A 15,573-nucleotide genomic window follows, 5' to 3' on the forward strand; every position below is an offset into this window, starting at 1 on the left:
TACTTTTAAAAAGTTTGCACAATAAGTTACATAATTGTTTGGATACTAATTTTTCCACGTTGACTTTAATGCAACATTATTTCACAATCCGCTTGCAATGGCTTCTATTCCGAGGTGTCCCTGAACGCCTCAGTGACCGTCCTGTACTTTAGTAGATCTCAATGTATGCGGATGGTATGAACTACGTAGACACTGGCGGAACCTCCATGTTGCTGTGTCCCATTCACATGGTTTAAACTGTTCCAGTTAACTATCGTTCCTGTAGGGGAGGCTAGTTGGTTAGCTGGATGTAACCTAGTTTATAACAGCAGGCGTTACATCACTTTAGGTCGTATCCCACCTGGGAAATAACGACCTAAAGGAAGCTAACTCTTCACAATTAATATAATAGCGTGTTAATATGACACACTGACCAAATAAAAAAATAGAGCGACAGCCCTAGTGACTTCACAAATTTGTTGTTTTTTAGAGGAGGCTGTCCAAACGCGACTAGTTTCAACGGGCACTGTAAGTAAAACCAGCACGCTTTTTAGTTGTACGCTTTGTAAGGTGATATAATTAAGCTACAATAGTTTAGCATAGTGAAAAAGCTTTGCTTCTCCATTTGTTCATCGGTGGCTGTTTGTCGTTTCTCCTGGCCGTGTCAGGCTGGGGCCTAGTTAAAGCAGCTAACAGTGACCCATCACTGTTTATTTGACATGTACTACTGGTCTGAACAGGAGTTTAGATAGTACAGCAGTTTTTGGAACCCATTACGTTTATAAAAGACTCGTTTTAATTTAATGAGCATTAGTAACTTCTTTATTTAGCTGTCAAACGAGCTGCTTCGCTAATGCTAATAGTTAACGTTAGGAATAAATGTTTCAGATCTTAGGTGTTATGTCAAATTTTGTGGCCTGTCCTAGTTTTATCGCTCTACATGTGTTTATATAGCTGTCTTTAGACAAGCCGGTTCAATTTGGTTTACTTTGGATATTGGTCATGCGGCATTATGGTAAACCCCCGAAAATACACTAAAATACGAAGGAGACGCTGTTGATTGAATATAACGTTATTATTAAACTGAAGTAGATACAACCTGTACAGTTGACTATTTTAGCACAATGCATTTCAGTAGCTTTTCTTTATTGTCTTTAAATTTCAGTGCATATTAATTCATATTATACAGTGAAATATATTATGATTCAGAGTTATAACCTACATTTACATTTGGCTCCACACCACCACAATAAAGTTGGTATCATTGACTAAAACAACTGCCACTGAGTTTTAGGTTTGATCCTCAGTAGTTAAAAATGTGAAATATTTAGAATGGTCAAATTTGAACTGGATTACTCTGAATACCTTTCACATTGTGGCAGAAATTATTTTGAACTCATTAAGTATTTATCTATAATATTAAATGCCAAAACAATTACATTTTGATGCTTCCCCCCCCCCCCCCCCAACTTCCTCACGTTAGATGATGTCCAGATTAAAAAGTACAATACCAAGTTTGGGGAAACTGGAATAGAATTATTTTACATTCATGCAAGATCTTAAAAATAGTTTTGTGACTTAAATAGATACAATTTGTTGTATCTATTTAAATCTCTAAATATTCCAGTTTTAACAGTCTTTTAGCTTCTTCATCACATTAGATGAGCTAGGCCTCAGTTTAAACCCTACAGCAGGTCAAACTTAGGCAGAATTATGGATGCTGTAAAATACAGTTTGTAATTTGTGAAGGTTTTATTTACGCTGAACCACATTGTAGGTCTTAAGTTGAATTTTTCATGGCTCACAAACTTTGTTTACTTTGTAACATTAATCGCTAGGTAGTGAAGTTTTTAAAATGGACTCTTTTTAAGGTGGTTTCCAGTTAAAAAAAAAGCCTTAAAACCCATCATATTTTAGATGGATTTTTCACAGACACTCTTTTATATAATCTGTTGATAGTGTAGATTATTTGTATCTGACTTAGAGCTTTGTAGACAATAGTATTTGAACTAGTGCCCATGTTAAGGCCTCCAGCAAAAAGCCCCAAAATGTCTTATTTTCTGTTTGTATTAATTTACATAAATGTTTCAGAAACTGTGTAGAACATGCAATGTCTATCAAGTAATACTCAAACTAGAGATGATCTATGCCTCAAATCAGATGCTAATGTCTGAATCGTTTTTTGTGTTTTTATTATAAAATGTTACATGTTTAAAGATTTTCCTGTCAGTGCATGATTGTTCATATGTAGTGAAATCTGAAGTGAAATTCTGGTGCTGGGATGTGGTAATTTCCAATCTGGTTTTCAAAATCAGATAGAACATGGATGAACACCAGCCTTTGTTGCTTTCTGTTGGTATATGTTAACCTATGGTTAAGTACCTTTGTGTTTCTCTGCTCTGTGTAAATTTAATGTTCATTTTCAGAGTTTCAGACAGAAGAAGACATGTCCTGTCCATGCACCTCGGCTGCCAGGTTGTTCCTAAACTCTGCCCACAGAGGTAAGAAAGGGAAAGTCCACATACTGCCAACCAAAGGTTCTTGACACTTTGCTATTTGCTTTAGCTAACCTAGATTACTATTTGTTATGATAGTCGTGTTGCTAATGTCAACAGCAGCTGTAACTGTCTCTTGAATAGTTGGGACGCTAAAGATAGGCCAAGGATGGTACAGCACATGGCCTTTTTGTGTAACTGTGGCACTTATGGAAAAAAAACCTGAGCATTTAGTTATGAACATTTGTATTGGTTTAGCTAACACATTCCCCACTCAAATTATGTCATAATAAGTTGTAGTTTTTTAAAATTTGAGCTTCTTCTTATATTTATTTTTCTAGCTTTTCATTATGGTCACATGTGAAAAATTATAAATATGTCTCTACAACTGACCGACAGAATATTATTATCAACATATACCTGTTGTTATTTTATTTCCATAAATTGTTTGGACCTTTTAACTCTTATGAAGTATGAGACATTATTATCTCTGATTAAACCAAAATAAGATCTGAGGAACCGCTGAATTCAGTATAACATAACCACAGTACACTAAAGATGTCAAAGCTGGTACAAAGCGTCTCCAAGAGACGCCTCAGAGTTGGTGCAAAATGTTCTGTGGCAGATGGCTCATTTTTGTACTGGACAAAAGGAAAATTTATGCAAAAATGAACAAAACTGCAAATGTTCAAAATAGCAAAGGGATAAAATGACCAAAGTCTGTGTTTGGGAGGGTTTTTTTGTGTGTGGTTTCTGTTTTCTAATTTTTAAAATATTTAAAATGTAGATTTTATAGTAATCTGAACTATTTGGTCAACAGACAATTGTCCCGTTAGAAATCTGATTGAGTGTTTCTTGTCTTTCAGGGTTGTCATGTTCCCGATTCCAGTTGTTCTCCCTGAGTCGTCGGGGGTCTCGGGAAACTCGTTTCCATCCACGTGTGTGTGTGAGGTCGTTTTCAGAAACGGCCGTCTGTTACGCTGCTAAAGATGGGACAACAAAGGACAGTGGGAGTGACAGTGGAAAGGTAAACTCCCTTCCATTTCTATCTGTTATTCTGTCTAATAATTAATACCATCAAGACAATGGACTAATTTTGAATTCTTTAATTTTATGTGTCTTAATTTTACAGAAAAGTGTCGGTGATGGGAAGAGGATGTCTGGCTCTGGAGGGTCAGGAAAAGGTGGAAGCCAGCTACGTTGCCCCAAATGTGGAGACCCCTGCACACATGTAGAGACCTTTGTATGTAAGTCGACCCGGTCCTCTTCACCAACCATCCAGGACAAACAGAGAGTGTACACAAAATGTTTAAAACTACGTGAAAGTCAGATTATTATTTGTTCAATACATTTCTGGAGCCAGTACAAGCAATAACATGACTGAGCATTGATTTATGTTTTCAAAACATTGCTCATTTTCAGCAATGTTTTGATGCAAACGATACTACAGAGAAAAATGAAAAGATTCTAAAATATGCCCCAAAATATGTTGAAATATTGTTGTACGTTTTTCATGTTATCAACGTACATAAATGTGGGACAAAATAAATATTTTGGGTTTTAATTTGTCCAAACTCTCTCTGTATTGCGTAACTCTGTACTTTTGTTTTGAAGCGTTCACACCAGCTCTCCTGTAGTCTAAACCGTGGGCTGGATTAGATAAACAGAAGTGCAAACACAGCGTTTAAATGAGCACCACAAACAACCAGGAACTGTGTGGATTTTACTGTTGTCTGATGGTTATTTTCTGCTTTTTTTTGTAAGTGAGCTGATTATCTTCTGCTAGTTAAAACTTCTGAGACATCCTGACATTTTTTATTGAGATTCTGCATGTTGGACTTGGACTTCAGTTTTAATAAATGACTGGGTAAACTCTGAGGCTGCACATCCATATTTCACTCAACTCTTTCTGTTTTGGTTAACACCACTTTCCTTTGAGTCAAAACATTACTTTTAATGTTTATTTTGGTAATAAAATGTGGATTTGAAGTTGTGGAGGATTTGGGCTACACGTATAGAGCTCTGGAAAAAATGAAGAGCCCACTGCACTGACTAACACTGAAAACCTGGTTATTCCACCAAATATTGATTTCTGAAGTCTTTCTTAGTTAAAACATTAGCACTATTGTTCCTAAATTAATATGAACTTGTTTTCTTTGCATTAGTTGAGGTCTGAAAGCACTGCATCTTTTTGGTTATTTTGACCACAAATAAATACTAAATTTTTGCTTAAAATTTCAGAGACATGTTGTCAGTAGTTCATAGAATAAAAGAACAATGTTCATTTTACTCAAACATTTACCTACAAAGAGTAAAATCAGAGAAACGGATCATTTAAAGTGGTCTATTTTTTTCCGGAGCTGTATATGTAATTGCATATTATTCAATTAAAACTTTGTAGAACAAGTTTATGAATTGACATGGATTTTATTTTCTTTAAAAATGCTTGTATTTTTTTCTTTTGTAGCATCAACACGGTTTGTGAAATGCGAGAAGTGTCATCACTTTTTTGTGGTCTTGTCTGAAACGGACTCTAAAAAAGGGCTAAACAAAGAGGCCGAATCAGAAGCCGAGTTAGTGAGACGGGCTTTTGCACAGAAACCGCCTCCGCCTCCCAAGAAGGTAAAAGATGTGTCAAAATAATTTCAAATGTTTTGACATTTTGGGCAGTGTTATTTTATTTGTTTAATTTCTTGTATTTTTAGATTTATGCCTACCTGGATAAGTATGTTGTTGGCCAGTCGTATGCGAAGAAGGTCTTGGCAGTGGCCGTGTATAATCACTACAAGCGCATCTACAACAACATCCCTGCAGGCAGCCGACAGCAGGTGGAGGTGGAGAAGCAGCCATCTTTAACGCCACGAGGTCAGCACACTATACACTACTGGCTAAACCAATAGATATTCCTCAGTGTGTTTTTTGTGTACTCTGTAGTGAGAATGCAAACTTTGCAGTCTTTGCCAACATCATAGGGTGACAAGAGTAAGTGAAGTGATAGTTTCCTGTGTTAGAATAATTATATTTAGCTCCAAACTCACCACATTCTGTCTAATATCACTACCTGTACTTTATAAACAATATTAACATTTTCTGTTTATTATCTCCATATCACAAAGATAGTTTTAGGGATTCTGAAATAGTTGCTGATTACAGTAGTGATGTCTGACAAAATGCACTGTTCATGATTAGAAGTCTATTTTGAGACTGAATTAATACAGAAATATGGCTCTAAAATAACTAAATTATTCCAGTGTGAGTAAATGATGTAGAGAGGTGGGCTGACATAACTAGCCAGTAGAGCAATGACTTAATTTGAACAAAAATACCTTTAAAAAATCCTTACCACATTAAAGACTGCTTGTCTTATTGTTTATTTCTAAAGACTCATAAAGTTGAAAAGCATCAGAGATGATGTCAGACCTGTTAAATTTTGATATTTTAATCACTATTTGGTCAGATAACTGTATTTCTCTATAGATTTATCAGTATTAGTGGTGTATAGGCCTGTCGCAATAAACGATAAATCAATTAATCGTACGATAAATTAAAACTATTGACATTATTTTAATTATCGGCATTATCGTCTCTTCCGGCCTTTTTCTCTTTCTGTTGATGACACTGAATGAAAAAAAGGCTCAACTCCGGTGCTCTCCACTGACCGTCCCCTCCTCATTTTACTTAGTGTAAAGCCCAGCGCACACCAGCTGTCAGCCGATTATCGGCCCATTTTCAAAACCTGACAGACCACACATTAGCCGACAGAAATCCTAGGTATAACGGTTCGATCGGGTTCGGTCCTGCTGTGTGGTGTCCAACAATGGGCACAAAATAATGGCTACAAGTTCAGTTAACTAATTTTAAAACCAGGCATTAATCAATGCTTTACTACAATCTACCTGCAATGCATGTGGCTAGTGTCAGCGTAAAGTCCTGACTGAATGAAAATCATTAGAACCTATTTATGTCACGTTAACGAAGAACAACTGAAAAGTTACCGGGTTTATCAACTGCGCTCCAACTCCTCCTCTTGTCATTTCTATATTCTTTGCATGTTGAATAAACATTAATGTTGTTTCCAAGTATCATCTCCAATGTCCGCTGAACTTCGGGTTGCACTATGTCAGCTGTTTGGGATTCCCCTCCGTAATTTTCCCTCAGAAAGCAGGAGGAGAATCCGCGCTTTCTGATTGGCTGCCTGTCACTTTCAACAGGCTGCGTTAAACTCCCAGTCGGGAAAAACCCTGATTTAGATTGGAGCGGCAACGACGATCTACTGTAACACACCACACAATCTTAGAAAGACCAACGTGCTAAGATTGTCATAAGGGGAAAAATAGGAGCAAAAAATCGTGTAGTGTGAACTATTGCATCAGGTAGTCGATGTGCCCATCTTCTCTATTTAAATTTAATTATTACTGAAGGGCAACATAGTATACAGACTTCATAATCTGCACTCTTTTGGTTGAATGCAGTATTTATTTCCACTTTGGCTTTATGTTGTTTAGTTTTTTTTCCAGTACATTTTTTGTTAATGGAGACTGAGAATCCATTTTATTTTTGTTTTTGGTTGTTTTGTTTATTTTGTTTATCAGTTTCAGTGTTTAGTGTTCTTTTGAAAATAAAGTGTATCTATCTTTGACAAGAAATCGCATGCATTATTACGTAATTTTCATTAAATCAGTGTAAAAAGATCTTCAAACAATATTATCGTTTATCGCAATAATTTTTGAGACAATTAATCGCTCAGCAAAATTTGCTATCGTGACAGGCCTAGGGGTGTAACAATGCCCAAAACCGTGAAGACAGAATATTGAGTTTACGAGAACAAGACGGGATGAAGTATTAATTTCAAGAAATCCTCATAGATCAAATTTAGGCTGCAATGGTGGCGTGCCGTGGTGGCGTAGCGGTTAGCGCGACCCGTATTTGGAGTCCTCGATGTGGCCGTCGCAGGTTTGACTCCCGGACCCGACGACATTTGCTGCATGTCTTCCCCCCTCTCCTTCCCCGTTTCCTGCCAGCCTACTATCATATAAGTGACACTAGAGCCCACAAAAGACCCCCCGTAGGGGTAAAAAAAACAAAAAAACATTTATGCTGCCATAAAGACCCTTATTCTACATTTTATCATTTTTTGCCGCAAATTCAATAAGCTGCCTTGCTTTATCTAATTTCTTTTTATCTCTTTGGGGTTTAGTACAGTTCTTCAACTGTGCATGGTCTGCAGTGCAACTGTGATTGTGATGTTTTTGTTACTCTCCTAATAGGCATTGAGTATTAAGCAGATTCAAAAAAGATTTATTGAAAAATAAACTTCCCATTTTAGATTATTTGTTAATTTAGGAAATAACTTTGGCTGTAATAAACCGCTTTCTCTGAAAACTGTAATTTTTCAAATAAAAAAAAGCAGTGAAATGATAAATTGTATGATAAATCTAGTTATTGTAGCAACTTTACATTTGAAACTGTTTAACAGGGCATTTCTATACAATCTTTTCAAAAACAGTGACTTCATGCAGGATTTTTCTTTATCTTCACTATTTACAAACTCAGACTTTGAACACATCAAGAGTCTCCTCTGTGTCACACAAATAACTGATGACCTGAATAATGAGGTCACTATCAATCTGTATTATTTGGCATTTGTTCAATAATCTGTATTGATAATGTTGTAGTGGTAATGCTAAGTGGTATTCTTGATTTAAGTACTTTGATCCTCTCCTTGTAGAGCTAGAGATGAGAAGACGAGAGGATGAATACAGATTCACAAGTAAGTCACTGACCTCCTCACGTTATCTGACGGACTTTTTTACCAATATCAGAAGTAACTTAAAGTCACAACACTTTATCTGCAGGTTTCTGGGTTTTATGCTTATGTCTGTTGTGCAAATGCCAAAATGTACAGACAACAGCAAGTTTCCTTTTTTACAGAAGTAGTTACAATAATTATGTTTGGGTTAGTCTATTAACCTAATCTATTGAAAAATAATTAGTAATGCTGGTGCGTTTCAATAAAATGGTTTAATCGAAGTTAATTTATTTCAGTAATTTATGCAAAAAAGGGGAAATAATATATATATTCATTACCAGAATGATATAATTTAAGAATTTATTTTGAATAATTTGTCATGGCTTTCCAATCAATTCTGCTTCTTGTGCATTTGAACTGTTTGTCATTTGCACCACACACGAGGAGGAAAAGGTGTTCAGGGAGTGCTGTATCCAGGCATTTACATGGAAAGTTGAGTGGAAGGAAAAATAGGGCAGAAACAATTTAATCAACTAAGAAGCAAACCAAAGCCTTAAGAAGATTTTGAAGCAAATCCTTAATCAATAGTTTGGGGAAGAGTTAAGCTGGAGTCAGACGTTCAGCACACATGTATCCAGAGTATGAGCTACAGTCGTCACTCTCCTCTGTTAAGCCACTTCTGAACCAGAAACAACATCAGAAGTGTTTTCTTGGGCTAAGAAGAAAAAAAAAAAATTCTCCCTTTTTTAAAAAAAATAAACTCACTAAATAATCTGGTACTGATCTCGTCTGCTGTCCCTTTTCCAGGACGTCATAGCTACATGATTTTTTCACTCTTAAGGTCTTTTTGTAGCAAAAGAAATCGAGTTGATCCTGGCATAAGGGAACCAGCTTTCTTTGCTTGTCAGTATTTTATGGATGTTGGATAAATACAAATGATTATTTATTCAATGGATCCATAATCTATTTTTTCCTGCTGTTTGATATGAATATTCCTTGTAATTCAGAATGATACTCAGCATTATTACAGATCGATGATCCCTTTTGTGAACTTCAAAAATTTTTACTCCAATGATGATGACCCAAAGCTAGCAAAGATTGGAAACAATTATTCAAAAAATTATTTTGAATTAGTCATAACGAGGTCGTAACTCGCCTTACTTAACAATGCAGATTTCTTTAAAAGCATTTTTTGCTCGATATAATCTAGAATGTGAAGTTTTTTTTTACATCAGATTAAATACATCTTAGTGAGAGTGAAATAATGACAGAGAAACATTTTAACTCTCTTTCAATGCCCTCACTTAACCCAAGAAAATGACCCACGATGCTTTGGTTAGCGGGTCAGTTTCACAGATGTGTAACCTACGTTCAGTCTTGCTATTTTCAGTCAAGCTGTGCGTAGAAACTCCTCTGGAACCGACCCAGCTTGTGTATTTCTACCTCACACATGCTTAAATTGCTCCTTCAATCAAGCTGCATCACACACCATTGTCTAATTACTAATTGCACAGCAATTAGTAATTGACTTTTTGCACCGCAACCGTCGTGCTAACCCAGGTGACCGGTTTGTTTTTGCAGAACTGCTGCAGATCGCAGGGATCAGTCCCCATGGTAACGCTCTGGGCGCCACCATGCAGCAGCAGGCGAGCCAGCAGCCGCCTCAGGAGAAGAGGGGCGGCGAAGTCCTGGACTCTACTCACGCTGAGATTAAACTGGAGAAAAGCAACATTATACTCCTCGGTCCTACCGGTTCAGGTTGGTGATTTGGCAAACAATTCCCAGCATGCAACACACTTGCATGACAGATGTGCCTTGTAAAATGCAAGTAAGTTTTTGGTTCAAGTTATTTAAAAAAAATCTTTTTTTGCTTTCTAAGGAAAAACATTGCTGGCGCAGACGCTGGCCCGCTGTCTTGATGTTCCGTTTGCGATTTGCGACTGCACCACCCTCACTCAAGCTGGATATGTGGGCGAGGACATCGAGTCGGTCATTGCCAAACTTCTGCAGGATGCCAACTACTCAGTGGAGAAAGCACAACAAGGTGGGCACTGGGGTATATTTAACAGCACATTCATTTCCAGATATAACGTATGTTAAGTAAGATGGGTGCATGGAAATGTTTCTAATTATAGCAGACCTGATATGATAGTATAGTTGGAATACTTAGTGATTTGTAGTTATTTCCATGAAAGCGTTGCTAAATACCAGAAATTACTTTTATTGCTTTCCATGTCTTGAAATGTATTCATTTTTTTTTTTTTCATTTTTAAAAACAAAAACTTACTAACTTTAAATAATTTTTTTGTGTTTGTTACACGATTTGCTTTATATCTATAATATGACAATAATCTGATTTGCCACATCACATCTAGTTTTAACATTTTACCTCTTTGTGGGGTTTTTTTGTTTTGAATTTTTTTTGTAAATGATTTATTCATCAATTAGTGTACATACAATGAACATTACATACTAAAAGAAAGCAAAAAGCAGTATTGATCTACAAAATAACCAGATAATAGAACGAATAACAACAACAAAAAAAGAAATAACCAAACAAGGAAGTAAACATTAAAATGGACAAAACACAACAAAAACAATGAAATTGTTTAACATATGTGTATTAGGATATACTTTTTTCTTTGTTTTGTTTTCTGATTTGTTGACAAATTGCATATTCATTCAGAAATAAAAATGGAACATTTCAGTAAGTAAAGTAAGACGGTTTGGTAACCTTTAAAAAATATTTTTCTTTGTTGCATTTGAACCAAAGCATACATTTTATTAAGCCTTCGGTATGTTATGTCAACTGTAAAAATAATAAATAGACCTAATATGCTTTAATGGCAGGAACTGTTACATAACAATAAGACGTTAATCCAGTCCTGTCCTCCTCTGTGACGTGCAGGTATTGTGTTCCTGGATGAAGTTGATAAGATTGGCAGCGTTCCTGGGATCCATCAGCTGAGAGATGTGGGAGGAGAGGGAGTTCAGCAGGTCAGTGTTTTAATGCATAAACCTAAAACAGCCTGCAGCTGTTAGGCTTATTATTTTTGGTATTTTATGAATTTTAAAAATGTAATTCTGCTAGTTGTATGCTTTATAATCAGATTTTTATCTTTGTCATACTGACCATTTTTACATAATTTTCCTGTCGAAACTGGAGCACTAAGGAGAATATATGATCTGTAATTGTCTAATAATGGAAGAAATTAAAACGAAGAATAAAGGAGTTTCCCTTAAAGAACTAACTCTTAGTTACCAGGCAGAAATTGGCCTTTTTCACTCAAAGAGCTCTTTGTTGTTTCTTGTAAGAATGAGAACGGCAAGCAGGCAAACTTTATATTAGTGTTGATTTTGTAACCCTCACTTTTCTCCACATAATCAGTTTATGTTTTACTCAAATGGGTCTAACTGCACTACTGTACAGTCATTCGTATGGCACTACCTGCTAGTAATGATCCACTTTATATAATGATAAATCAGCCCAGATTTTCTTAATTTTGGGAGATCGGTGATCCACCCATATTTACATGTGAAGCCAATTTTATCTAATTCAGTCAAGGTCAAAAATCAACCACTTTATTGTATATGAAGAGCATATGCCTGTGCTCTTTATATACAAAGAGCACAGGTATATACTGTTTGTATATTTTCCTCTATTGTACATCATTATTTTTATTTTATTTTATGTTTGAATAAAATAACATATTATTTTATGTTTGAATAAATATCGAACATAAAATAAACATCCTCTTTTGCTCTGCTGTGAGAGACTCTTCCTCCTGGTCAGGTCTGCACGTTTGCACTTAACAATAGTAACCCCACCATTACCAACTCAGCGACTTTCTTGCTATTTTTAGCAACATTTCAAACAAAAAAATCAATATTGGCCAAAATCGGAGTTCGGGCTTTTTAAAGATTGGTGATTGGCCAGAAATCCCCTAATTTGAGATGTTTCTGTTAAAAATATCTTTTGTCAAGAATACATTTCTTCTTGAAAAAGTACTGGTGTTCCAGAAAACGTATTTAACTATGGGACGTTACCCAAGGATTCTTATAAATCACTAAAACCAAAAGAAAGAATGAATATTATTTATGTTTCGTACAATAACGTTTTTTTCTTTTTGCTTTATTAGATGACTGTATGTCGCCTTCATTCTTCTTTTCCCTCCTCTTCTATGTCTAGGGTTTGCTGAAACTCCTGGAGGGTACAATCGTCAACGTTCCAGAGAAAAACTCCAGAAAGCTGAGAGGTGAAACGGTGCAGGTCGACACAACCAACATCCTTTTTGTTGCTTCGGGAGCCTTCAACGGCCTCGACAGGATAATAAGCCGAAGAAAGAATGAAAAGGTAAATTTAACCCCCCCTAAAACTCAGACAAGGCTTTGTTTAATCTCTGATCAACACTCGTGTGTCTCTGCTGTTTAGTATTTGGGATTTGGAACGCCCTCTAACTTGGGGAAAGGTCGCAGGGCGGCCGCTGCAGCAGACCTGGCCAACAGCAGCGGCGAGACGGACGCGGTCGCGGAGATCGAGGAGAAGGACCGGCTGCTCAAGCATGTCGAGGCGAGGGACCTGATCGAGTTCGGCATGATTCCGGAGTTTGTCGGCCGTCTTCCTGTTGTTGTTCCTCTGCACAGCCTGGATGAAGACACTCTGGTCCGAATCTTGACTGAACCACGAAACGCTGTGGTTCCACAGTACCAGGCTCTGTTCAGCATGGACAAAGTAAGGGCTCTGTGATTACTTAAGCAGTCACTTTAGGAAAGTAGCAGCCTAATCAATGTGTCTGTTTTGTTATGTTTTTTAGTGTGAACTTAACGTGACCCCGGATGCCTTGAGAGCCATCGCCAGATTGGCTTTGGAGAGGAAAACTGGAGCTCGTGGCCTCAGATCCATTATGGTTTGTTGTTTTCAAACTAAATGTTACACATTATCCTTTAATGATTTCAGTCACCTGTGTCATTAACATATTATTATCATGCAGGAGAAACTTCTTCTTGAGCCCATGTTTGAGGTGCCTCACTCAGATATCGGTGCTGTTGAACTGGACAAAGATGTCGTTCAGGGAAAAACGCAGCCTAGATACATCCGGTCAGTATTCCCATGCTCACAGAATGACAAACATGCTAGACAATGCCTCGCAAATAATCCATAACTCTTAAACATTTTTTGGTTGCAAAAGAATAATTAAATAAAACTATTTTTTTATTTGCTTTCGCAAAGTAGTGGATAGTTTTAAAGTGGAAGGAAATGTTGGATTGAGCAGCTTTGGATATTGTTTTATAACTTAACGCTGAATCTCATTGTGTTTCCTGGTCTTCATTCTGTCTGTTCACTAATGTTCACTAACTGACCTCTGACCTTCACAGGTCTTTTCTACTACTAATGAATTACTGCAGGACTCCCATCTTCTAACTACGACTTCTAAAGGCGTCATACTTTTCAAATATTTATTTTTAACCTTTTTTCTTTGATTTCATAACTGTGTTTTACGTATAGTTACATTAAATACATTAAAACTGAAGAATTAAAAAGTTTTCTTGCAAGGCGCTTTATTATAGATCAGATTTATTAAGTGTTACAGGTCCCAGTTGGCATAGTGACTGCAGTAATAAAAATATTTGAAAAAATAAATGAGATCATAATTGTGATGTTTCTGGGGAAATGGTGTGTTTTAATAAGTTTATACTGTTTCTATAACATTCAGTAATCATTGAAAATACACATAAAATTAAGTGGGATTAATATTGTAACTTTTAAACTGATACTATTTTGTCGCAAAAAGTAATAAATAAATTAATCCCATGATAAATTGAAACAAGTTTGATGATTTCTAATGGGAAATTTCTCTTTCTGGTAACAATTTGATGTCAGAAGTCTTCAGTCTGGTTCATTAGTCTCAGCTTTATCCCCCTTTTGAATTTTGTTTACAAAAACTTTAGTGTCCATTTCATCTGTTGTTTTCTTTCTTTATTTTGGATATTTAAAATGTCTTTTAGTTCCAATTTGAAATAAGTTTATACTACTTGAAAATGATCTTAAAACAACAATATTATCATTTAACTTAATGCCGAAATGACTTTTGGGAGAGTTTATTGCTCAGAGAAATGAGTTATGGTGACAGAATATTCTGTTTGGATTTCAGAACCCCCGCCAAGGATTCGGCAGAGGAGGAGTACGACTCCGGCATCGAGGAGGAGAACTGGCCCCGGCAGGCTGACGCTGCTAACAACTGAACCATGTCTCTCATTTCACCTGAAATCATTAGGTTACCATGAACCTCCTGGATACCTCGTTTGGTACCAGCTGTTTTTATTACTGCACCCGACAAATAAAAAGCGTGGATACTGAGGATGTTTTCATGATGAACAAGTTAAGAGAGCGTAACAACCTTTGATCTCTTTGCATCAGATAATAAATCTCTAGTGGTGCACTCAGTGTGGACCTTTTATGATACATTTCAATCTCTGGGGATTGTTAACATTTTATCTATATAAAGATAATACAATTTTATTCATAAAAAATATTTGTAGGTAGTTTGTATTCTCTTTTAGTGCTGATTGGCTGTAGCAGGAAGGGAAGCAAAGGGAATTTATGGGATCACATTGTAACTTGAATGAGGGTAGACATGATAGAGAAATGCCTTAAATCACGAGAGGCATGATATTTCACAAACACATCAATATGTTGATGTTTCTTCCTTTACCACCATTGTGATAATGGTACTCAAAGTGGAAAGAGTTGTAAATGTTAAGCTATGCTGCACGCGTATTGTTTGAAAGCGGTTTGTAAGACATTACCTAGAGTTAGGAGACCATATTGAGGTAGAAACACACCAGCACATTAAAGACCCTCCCATCCTGCAGCAGTCTGCTCACCTGGATTCACAGAGCAGACTAAAATGTGTCCCTTTCTAAAGTGATAAAACATCCCATTCTGCTTTCTGGTCTGTGTCGAGGAACATTAAAGTAAATCACACCAACGTAGGTCTTGGTTTTAATTTTCTAATCATTCAGAGATCTTAACAAGGTTCCTTCTGCAGAGCTGCAGATACTTTCTTTATGTGTGCACCTACATCAGAATCACTTCCTGATGCTAGATGGTACCTCGGTGCACTTGTTCTGTCAAGATGCCACCTTGAAGGTCTCTGATGTCACCATGCTGCTGTGCTCTTAACCTTTAAAATTAAACTAGATCTGTTCCCTTTTTGATTCAAGTTTTTTCTTTCTTTCTGTGAAGCTCTAAGCTGGTTAATTTCAGAGGTCTGTTACAGAAATCCAACGAAAACTTCCCTCCCTAAAAGCTTGTGAATCCTAAATTTATTGTGATTGTGTAAAATATAT

The 15,573-nt window shown here is 36.5% G+C and overlaps 1 protein-coding gene across 2 annotated transcripts; it reads left to right on the forward strand.

Moving 5' to 3' along the window:
- The first annotated feature begins 247 nt into the window (after positions 1 to 247).
- On the forward strand, positions 248 to 15,441 carry clpxb (caseinolytic mitochondrial matrix peptidase chaperone subunit Xb). 2 transcript variants are annotated; one of them, XM_028032923.1, is made up of 15 exons: positions 248 to 507; positions 2,406 to 2,480; positions 3,341 to 3,501; positions 3,607 to 3,721; positions 4,942 to 5,096; positions 5,180 to 5,339; positions 8,203 to 8,244; positions 9,805 to 9,981; positions 10,103 to 10,267; positions 11,132 to 11,220; positions 12,413 to 12,577; positions 12,656 to 12,955; positions 13,038 to 13,130; positions 13,215 to 13,321; positions 14,376 to 15,441. In XM_028032923.1, the coding sequence occupies exons 2-15, from the start codon at positions 2,426 to 2,428 to the stop codon at positions 14,464 to 14,466; spliced, it is 1,875 nt and encodes a 624-aa protein (XP_027888724.1). In that variant the 5' UTR covers positions 248 to 507; positions 2,406 to 2,425; the 3' UTR covers positions 14,467 to 15,441. The 2 variants fall into 2 exon arrangements, with proteins under 2 accessions (XP_027888724.1, XP_027888730.1); XM_028032929.1 differs by lacking the exon at positions 8,203 to 8,244.
- Positions 15,442 to 15,573: the final 132 nt, after the last annotated feature.

Source organism: Xiphophorus couchianus, chromosome 2, assembly GCF_001444195.1.
Source record: "Xiphophorus couchianus chromosome 2, X_couchianus-1.0, whole genome shotgun sequence".
Classification (NCBI taxonomy): domain Eukaryota; kingdom Metazoa; phylum Chordata; class Actinopteri; order Cyprinodontiformes; family Poeciliidae; genus Xiphophorus; species Xiphophorus couchianus.

Excerpts from the sequence above, each read along its gene's own strand:
- clpxb (XM_028032923.1), top strand. The coding sequence starts at position 2,426 with ATGTCCTGTCCATGCACCTCGGCTGCCAGGTTGTTCCTAAACTCTGCC. Across the intron at positions 5,097-5,179 it reads CGCCTCCGCCTCCCAAGAAG|ATTTATGCCTACCTGGATAA; the intron begins GTAAAAGATGTG and ends TTGTATTTTTAG. Across the intron at positions 13,131-13,214 it reads GTGGCCTCAGATCCATTATG|GAGAAACTTCTTCTTGAGCC; the intron begins GTTTGTTGTTTT and ends ATTATCATGCAG.